General features: G+C 35.4%; 1 protein-coding gene across 1 annotated transcript; it reads right to left on the minus strand.

The window, feature by feature from the left end:
• Positions 1-401: 401 nt before the first annotated feature.
• On the minus strand, positions 402-6,116 carry bor (ATPase family AAA domain containing bor). Its single transcript, XM_076414126.1, has 10 exons — positions 5,804-6,116; positions 5,451-5,718; positions 5,192-5,398; positions 4,976-5,133; positions 3,359-3,609; positions 3,074-3,305; positions 1,272-1,455; positions 1,018-1,216; positions 816-959; positions 402-760 (listed from the first exon to the last, which is right to left on the minus strand). The coding sequence occupies exons 1-9, from the start codon at positions 6,021-6,023 to the stop codon at positions 837-839; spliced, it is 1,842 nt and encodes a 613-aa protein (XP_076270241.1). The 5' UTR covers positions 6,024-6,116; the 3' UTR covers positions 402-760; positions 816-836.
• Positions 6,117-9,411: the final 3,295 nt, after the last annotated feature.

The raw sequence follows: 9,411 nt of genomic DNA on the forward strand, positions 1-9,411 counted from the left end.
ATCGATAAGTGTTATTTTAAAAACTACTTTATAATTGTTTTCTTTTTGGCGCAATTTGAACGGTTTTGTTAAAAGTTATAGATGTATATTTGTTACTTATAAAATTAATAGCAGGTTCCGTTTTTTATAATGAGAAAAAAACAAATATAATTTAGACTATTATTGACCTGTTTGTTTCATTTAATGTAAGATGGAGTGTATAGAGCCCAGTATTATCGAACACCTGTCAACAACGCAATTGTTATTTATATCGTTGCCATGGCAACGCTATTTTTCAATTTAACTGTTTAGACTCAATATGGATAGAATATAATGGGTTGGTTGCTATGCTGTATTGACTTTTATATTTCAGAGAAAACAGTTTTTATATTTTATTATTTTTTAATAAAACAAGTTAGTAATTATCATGGTAAGATCTTTTTTATTCGGGAAATATATGTTACACTTTGAGGGGAACCGAATCCGGAGGAACAGATTAGATCACTTCAAATATATCACAATATCTAGACCGACACGCGGACAATATTAAAAACATCCAATCATACCGTCCGCGCATCCATATAGCAACCGAGAATCGGGGAACCACTTTATTGTGCCAGTACACAGTACAAAATTATTTTTAAAAAAAGGTATAAAAAAGAGTCGATTTATACAACAACACGTAAATGCCTCTTTTCATTCCGCTTAATCGCCTAACAATAAGTCTTTAAGGTAAACCCATCAAGAGTCATTTGGTTTACACCTCCGAACAATTGCACATCTGTAAACGAATTTAGGTTAGTTTTTTTTTGACAACTCTGTCAACGTTGACGCACCTAAAAGGGCATGGTTTCAGTCTATTTTTTTTCGCTCTTGGTCGACTCCGCGTCCGTCGAAGTCACAGGTACGAAGGAATCTTCTTTCTCTGAGTGATAGATGCTCTTGGATTCAAGTCTTTCTTGTTCGGATTGCCAGTTAACCTAAAAAATATCGGCCGGTAAGTGGGTGGAGGAAAAGGGGAGATTCGACGATTCGAACCTTTTGTTTGTGTTGCCGCAGATGATCGTCGACGATGCTCCAGATCATCTTCTCGGTGAGTACGCCATCTTGGGACGCGTACGCGGCTCTCTGCCAGGCCACCCCTAATTTGGCTATTTCACGACCGGACATGCCTGCCGTCGCCTGCGCCATCTTCGAACATATCGCGCTGTAGTCGAAATTGTCCACCTTCAACCGCCTGAAAGACATATTAATACATAACTATATCCGCCTAAAGACTGCGGATATATCACCTCGCTCCCACTGCTGCCGGCTCTAATACGAATTTCTGGAAGTACAGTCGGATAAGGCGCTCTCGTTCCTCCAAGCCGGGAAGGGTGAACTCCACCATTTCGTCAAGGCGATCGTTCACCGCCCAATCGAACTGTTCGGGTGTGTTAGAGGCAAGAACCAGCATCACCTTATTACTCTGTTCACCTGTTTTAGACGGGGGAAACCATCAAATTTATTTCGTATTAATAATTCACTAAGGTCAATTGAAAAGTCCCCGGCCTACCATAGTAAAACACATTTTTTTTTGGCAAAATTAGTTTTTTTTATTCAACGTAATTCCCTTCAAGGTTGATCCACTGATTATAGCGACCATCCAACTTTTCGATACCATTTTTGTAGTACGATTTGTCTTTTGCTTCAAAATAGGCCTCAGTTTCACCTCTTCATTCGACGAAAATTTCTTCCCAGCGAGCATTCTTTTGAGATCTGAGAACAGGAAATAGTCGCTGGGGGCTAGATCTGGAGAACGGATGGATGAGGAAGCAATTCGAAGCAAAAGTGAGCTCGCGCGGCTCCCACTTTGCACAGAGCTTTGTCATGCCCAAATATTTTGAATGATATGATGTACAAGTTCAGTTGATATCTTTAGTGTCTGCCATTCCATTCAGTTTCAATTTACGGTCATTGGAAATCATTTTGTGGCTTTTTTAATTTCGTCGGTAACAACCTCCTTCGGGCGTCCTCTACGTTCACCATCTTCGGTGCTCATTTCACCACGTCTAAACTTAGCATACCGATCCTTCATGGTTGATTTTTCTGGGGCAGTGTCCGAAAACTCGACATTAAGCCAAGTTTTTCCTTCAACTGTATCTTTCCCCTTCAAAAAGCAAAATATTTTATCAATACGCGAAATTCCTTTTTATCCATTTTTTTCACAATAATAAAAGTTGCTTCACTCAAAATGCTACAATTCACAAACTAATGATCCGACAGCTGTCAAATTTATTTCCGCATCTTTTGACGGTTAGGGCTAACGAAAAAATATGTGGATTTAATTCTAGTAGCGCCATCTATGTGTCAGGCCGACGACTTTTCAATTGACGTGTTAAATGATGGACAATATGAAATGTTAAAAGAATATAGCCACGAGTGTATGTGTGTATTTTCTACACACAGGCATTAGCTGTCCAAGACACACAGATAGAAAATGCAAGTCTATTTGTTACTTTTGCAAGGGTAATATTTGCCCAAATCCTACCAAAGCTGTATGTACCGAATATGTCCAATGAAATAATCAGTCACTTACATTTCCTCAAAGTATATCTTTATTTGTTTTTTAGTTGATTTATACTTTCATGTTTAGTTCATTGATCTCAAATTATGACATAGAAAAGAAGGCTGCCATTTGTTTTTTTTATTTTTAAGTTAATTTTAAGGTGATTGAGTTAAAATATAAGAAAAAAATGTAACTTTCTCTTTAATTTTTTTAAAATATAAATAAATGTCTGTTTTGCAATATATTTTGCTTTTTGTTTTAATATGATTCTGCCCAATAGCAATACGTCAAAAATATAGATGAAAATACTAATCAATTGCTGATTACTTTTGGGGTCCCTAAAGATCCCAGGCCACTGTCCAGATCCTAAAATAGGTGTGTGAAAGACATCGTGAAACATATTAAATTTATGTTATAAAAGATACGTCAGCGAATCTAACAGGCCGAATATACCCGCAAAAAAAAACTTCCGGTCTCGGCTCAACTTGGCGTCACAAAACCTCGAAAGGCAAGGCAAAGTCGTACACTCCCTGGAAAATTACTTACCTGTTCTATACAAGAAGGCGTTCAGCATCGACCTCAAGTCTTCGGAGATATTTTCCGATGATCGCTTCCTCAGGAAGGCATCAGCTTCATCAATGAACAACAGAAGACCTTTTCTCGAACTGTTCGCCCAATCGAACACTTTGTGAATGGCAGTGACACCATCCTTACGTAGAGGAGCGAAATCGCCGCCCGTCAATATGGCATAATCCATTCCCGCGTGGTGAGCCAGTTTCTGCAAGAAATCGATGTATCCAAGCCTGAACACCCTCTAGTCTTTCCTAATACCTTGGTGAACATGGTCTTGCCGGTTCCCGGAGGTCCGTGCATTAGAATATTGCTGTACATTCCCTTGTTGTGCCTAGTATTTTTGGTAGCAATGGCAATATCACGTAGTCGCTCTTCTAACTTTGGCGCCAACACGACCCCTTGCAGCACATCACCTTCTTTGGTCTTCAGCCTCTTCAGCGTTTCTACCGGATGTTTGGCTGCCTCCAGCAATGAGAACTTGGAAGTCTCCCTCACCAAAGACGGTTTGCCTACAAAGTAACAAGTGGTATGGTTGTATTTGAGTGACATTAGAGGACTAGAACTGTAATCGACGTTATTTAGTTCATATTTTTTTAAAATTAATACAAGTTGTCTCACAAGAAACTTTATATTTGATTAGCTTACTAAGTGAAGTAGTGGCTATTTCTGGAGAACACTAACCGGTATTCGGTAAACCTCGGTAGTTTTCGCCTAATTTTGCGAGGTTGTCATTTACAAGCAATTGGGAGGTAGAATCCAATGAACTACAATAGCCATTTTGGATTTGGCCCTGGCTCTGTTAATCGTATAGTTAATCCATAGCATTAAAACTGAATAGCAAACATTAAAGTTTAGCTCGCTTGAAGATTTTTAAGGTTGGGGATTCCGATTTTGCTAAAAATATTACTATTTCATAAGAGTGTACCAAACGGTGAGAGCAAAGCAAGCAAATTAATTGAATTCCACAGGCACGTTCAAACAGGAATTTTAAAGCAAATCGATTTCAATTGCATTCCTTGCTTTTATTGAATGAATTGAGAGATGATTTTTTCCAATTATATATTCTTCAAATATATGTATAATTTTCAACAACTGGCAACGCTGCAAATTCAAATCTCTGTGTGCATGCTCTAGAACTAAACTCTTGTTACTAAGTGAGCGTAAAACATTTGAAGGGCGCCGAGATATATCGCTGGATAACCTGGTTATTGGGAATTCAGCCTATGATAATATTCTGTGTTTTTGCCAGTTAAATGATGCGCTGATCAATTAAATTGTTCCCCTCATTTGGAAATGGATTAAAAAATTTAAAAAGAGCGTGGAGAGTGTTATATTTGCAAATGTGAAAGTACTCCGAATGTGCACCACTGTACATTCATTTTAAAACCAAATTTATACGAACAACTCTGAACCATATACCGAGCTGTCAATCCATTTTAATTTTTCGCTGATCAAATATGAAATAGCCGTTGAGCTATTGTTTCGAAAAAGAAAATTTCCTAAACTAAAAAAGGCAAAATACTCTATTTTATTTATTGTTTGTTGGCATTATTAATTGGTATGGTAAAGTGTTCAAGAGTCCTCGATTAAAAATTGTTAAGGGATCTGTATAAAGTAGTTTTTATACAATATTGTGATATATGGTATAAGGACATTCCTATTGCTAAAGACCCACTAATTTTAAAATATCTTTCCTAATGTACACACTGTACAAAGATTTGCTTAAAAACGTAGAATTATGTGCCTCTTAAAACTTATCTAAAAATTAAATTGCTTTGGATTAAAATCGAGGATCTAACATTCACTATACAAACAAGAAGTAAATTTATCCATTAATTTGAACAAAGTTACGATATTTTATATTTGAAATCCTACCTAGTCTAGATTCTACATAACGGGCAGTAACAGATGTAGCTCCTTTAGCTGAGTAAACGCCTAAGGCTAGCAAAGTCAGTCCACCTGCTGCTGTGAGAACTTTGTTCCAGTCGGTTAGCATGGCCTGAGCACCAGCTCCAATCACTGTACCAGCAGTTCTAAACAACTCAGTAAATAAGTCTCCTTGAAAATCCGTTACTGAAAAGTCAAACTCACTTTATACTTTCCAGGACTGTAACACGGTTCTCCTGAGCTTTTAATCTGATCTGTTCCAAAGTTAAATCCCTGTTCTCCCTATCAACTTTAGCTTTTGCTCTGAGTTCTGCCTCCACACGCTTCATTTCATTTTTATGTCTTAGATCCATTTCATGCTCAATAGTTGCCTTTCTCATCGCTTCCTGTTTTGCTACAGATTCCTCTTGTCTAAAATATCCTTACATCAAGACGCCATAAAATAAACCTGACAACTAATTACCTTCGAAGGTTTTCCTCATTCATTCTTTGTTGTTGTGCCAACTGATCATCATATCTTTTCCTGGCAAGCTGGTCTTGGTATTGTGCTCTGGCCTGATGCTGTTTCGTTTCCTCCTGAAGATATTTCCTTTTTTCCTCTGCTTCAGCTCTTTTCCCCTCTATTTGCATCTGAGCAATGTGAGCTTCATATTCTTTAATCTTCGCTTGCTGTTCAGATTGTCTGGTGGTTTCTTGAAGTTTGGAAAGTTCCAAAGCATCCTTGGCATGTTCTACAATTAAAAAAGTATCATATCATTTACCTTTAACCTATTCCATGATTTCACAATGCAATTATATAATTTGAGTGTAACATACTGGATTTCTCCAATTCCCTGGCTGCTTGGGCGGCCCTCTCCAACGCCGTTGAATCAAATCTGTAAGCCTCCATTTGTTTGCGTTCCGCTTTGGTTAAATTAGGTTCCTTGGGAGCCCCGTCATCTGAGCCACCACCTGCGCCGGCCGGCACTCCTAACCCCATTTGGGATAGGTCCGGCGCCTGTTCCCTATTCTTCCCATAACCGAACAACCACGACATAGTCACAAGTTATATCCAATTTTTTTGTCGAATATTCTCTAACAATCTAGAAACATGTAGATACTTTGAGGTTATTTGGCATGCTCATTTGACGTTTGAATTATCATTCCATATTATGCAATTAGTATATATTAAGTTGCATAACCAGTTATTCCGTATCCAATTCAAAATAAATTATTAACTTGTGATAAACAGAACAAATAGAAATTTAATGAATCCCCATATAATCTTATATAAATATAGTATAAATATAAATCTATATATATTATCTATATATATAAATCTTATGTAATAAATATAGGCAATTATGATTTTCCGATAATAAGCCACTAGATATTCCTATTAATCTAAAATTATTTTGTATAAATAAAAATATTTAAATATAATAAGAGATTATTTGGAACAGCAAATAAATGATATAATACGTAAGCCCTGTTTGTTAAGGTCTGTTGGATTCGTTTAGTAATCGGGACAAAATTGATTATATAGGTTGTGTTGTGAAAACAATATTATATTTGAAATAAGTGTCAGGAAAGGACGCCTGGATTTGAAGGGCCGTAACGCGAGCCAATATATTTAATTCACTGAATATTTATACTTGGTGGAAGTGTCGCTCTGTTTTGATTATTTCGATAACATCTCGTTATATACCTGTTATATACCTATGTAGTTTAAAGGTCGCTTTTAACGTCATAGCAAACTCTTTTCTGCTTCAATTATGACAATTACGTAAGTGAATTAATAGTTGTCAAAAACAAGTCTTTAAGCTACGTACGTCATATCTTAGAAAACCACTGAAATCAAATTAAAATATACTAAAACAATTGGGGCTAATATAATTAGTAATAAAATAATTAATATACTAAAATAATTTGTTTTGACAGCATGCCTGGCAAAAATATTGATGTCAGTGAATAAATAAAAATAGACGAACGTATTTGTTACAAATGGAAGTATCGGTTAAATATGTTATTGTTAATTTGGTAGCATTATAAAATAAGCATGCGTAGGAGGTACTAACAAAAACTTATTTAATTAACCAGGTAATTGAATGACGAGTTCAGTGTTTGTGATTTCGGCGCCCCAGAGGTCGCCACGTGCATCTGTCTGTTGCTGTCAATGGTGACGTTGATTGGCCGCCACAATTCCTCTTTTACCAGACAACTAGATCGCGTAATAGCCGCGTGTGCGGGGGTTGCGGCATGCGTGGACCAGACACACGAGCAAAATATGGGAAAATTAACCTATGATCGTCTTAAAAGGACGCACAAAGATACACGGGGGAAGTTCGGATCGTTAATAAACAGGATGGGGAAGGGGGGATGACACGGAGATGAACTGAGTGAACTTTATAATCAAGCGGGCTTCGACGCAGAGAGACACGTGTAATTGTAATCACGTGGTGTAATTGCACGTAAGACGAAATGGAGCCGAACGTGTTTTTTTGTCAACTGACACATTTATGCCGAGAAAGCTTTTAAATCGTTCGAATTATATTTAGAGCCGCAGTTATTAAAGTACGAGAAACAGTAATTCATGTTTTGTATCTGTCATCAATTACATTTTTTTAAAAAATATCATATTCTTAAAAATCTATATTTTGATCAATATTGACTGTGTGATGTTTTAAGTATTGCTATTGTTTTCAGTAGAAACAGCAAGATTGCCTTTGGTTAAATTGATATTTTATTTTAATAATTTTATAGAAACAATATATAATTTAAGTATATTTTTTAAATTATAACCTCTTTCTGTCAACATAACATTTACTGATTTCAGAACAATGACTTTGACAGTATGTTTAATAGTTTATAGTCTTAGATTTCATATCGATGAATTTGACAGTTGTAAATTATAGGTTAGGTTGGTTTTATTTGAATCAATTTGGTTTTTCGAAAATATACCATTCTTGTCTTTGTTTTTAGCAGAAACAGCAAAATGACTTTTAGTTATATTGATATATTATATGGTTATATATATATATATATATATATATATATATATATATATATTTGATATTGATATAGATATTGTTGATTTATTAATAATGACTTTGACAGTTAAAGTTGAGATTATGTGTTAGACATTTCTTGGTTATTAAATCTATTAATTAATGAACTTGTGATTTTGGGTTAGATTTCATTGAATTAAACATAATTAATAGTATGTAATGCTAAATTTTATATCGAAGACTGTGACAGTTGTAAATTTTAGGTTAGATTGGTTTTGTTTGAGTCAAATCGGGTTTTACATATCGCATTCTTTAATATCTAGATTGCTCTGGGATTTTATTCTGGATGTTTTAAGTGTTGCCATTTGATCTCAGTAGAACCAGCAAGATATTAGTTTATTTTTAATGTGCCTATTTACACAATCCTCGCAATTATTTCATATTTTCTCACCACATAAACCTTCCTTGGACTTCCACAAATATTTCGAAATTGAAATTAACCAAATCGGTCTAGTCGTTTTCGAGTTTTAACGAGGCTAACGGACAATTAGCATATATATCAGCAATTCATTTTTATGTAGGTAATATTGTTATGTTTTAAAATCAGGGCTGTGCTTGGTAATTAAAAGTGTTTTTGTTCTCTCAATACTTGCGTCATTGAACACACTTAACAATATGCTATGCATGGACTAATAGCTTTTCCATCAATTATGCCGTCAAGTAATAAAATCTTCGAACTTTTCCATGGAAAATTACCAGCCGAGGGGACCGGCACATTAATATTCTTTCGTTGCGAAAATACGTCGATATTGGCGCCTAAAAAACTGTTTTTTTTTTCAATTCATTTAAATCGTGTCTACTCGCTTCGTATCTTTATTTGTTCAAAGATGTCTGGACTTTATTTGATGAACTAAGCTGCTATTAACTTTTGCTAATAATATAAGAAACCATAACAATTAGTATTGTGAATAAGTAATCCATGTTTTTAACGTATTAGGTTTGCTAAGTGAATTTTGGCAAGCTTTGACTTTGACTAGAGTATATGACGTCAGCGCGTCGCAATGTTTCCCCATCAAACTTACAACTTTTACTGCTCTATAACTTCTATTTATTTTCACTACAATTTTGAAGAATTTTGCAGACATTTGGCAACATGGCGTACCAGTATACGCCGAAATCGAACTTTATACACTGATTCGGTTATATTTTCCGATGCATCAGACATTATTCTATCTCTCTTAAACTAAAATAAAATAGGATCAAATACAAACTGCTTTTGACAATATATTTGACGTCAATTAGGTGCATTGGCTGTTTTATTAGACGGGCTATATGAGCATCAAAACTTATACTTTTATTTTAAGGTTCTTTCGTATAACGCTGTTTATTAAAATATATAACATTTACTTGTTGGAAACGACATATACTCAGTTTGGT

Source organism: Rhynchophorus ferrugineus, unplaced genomic scaffold, assembly GCF_030347505.1.
Source record: "Rhynchophorus ferrugineus isolate W39M unplaced genomic scaffold, kcgeb_rfMv2 rfM9, whole genome shotgun sequence".
In the NCBI taxonomy this organism is placed as follows: Eukaryota; Metazoa; Arthropoda; class Insecta; order Coleoptera; family Curculionidae; genus Rhynchophorus; species Rhynchophorus ferrugineus.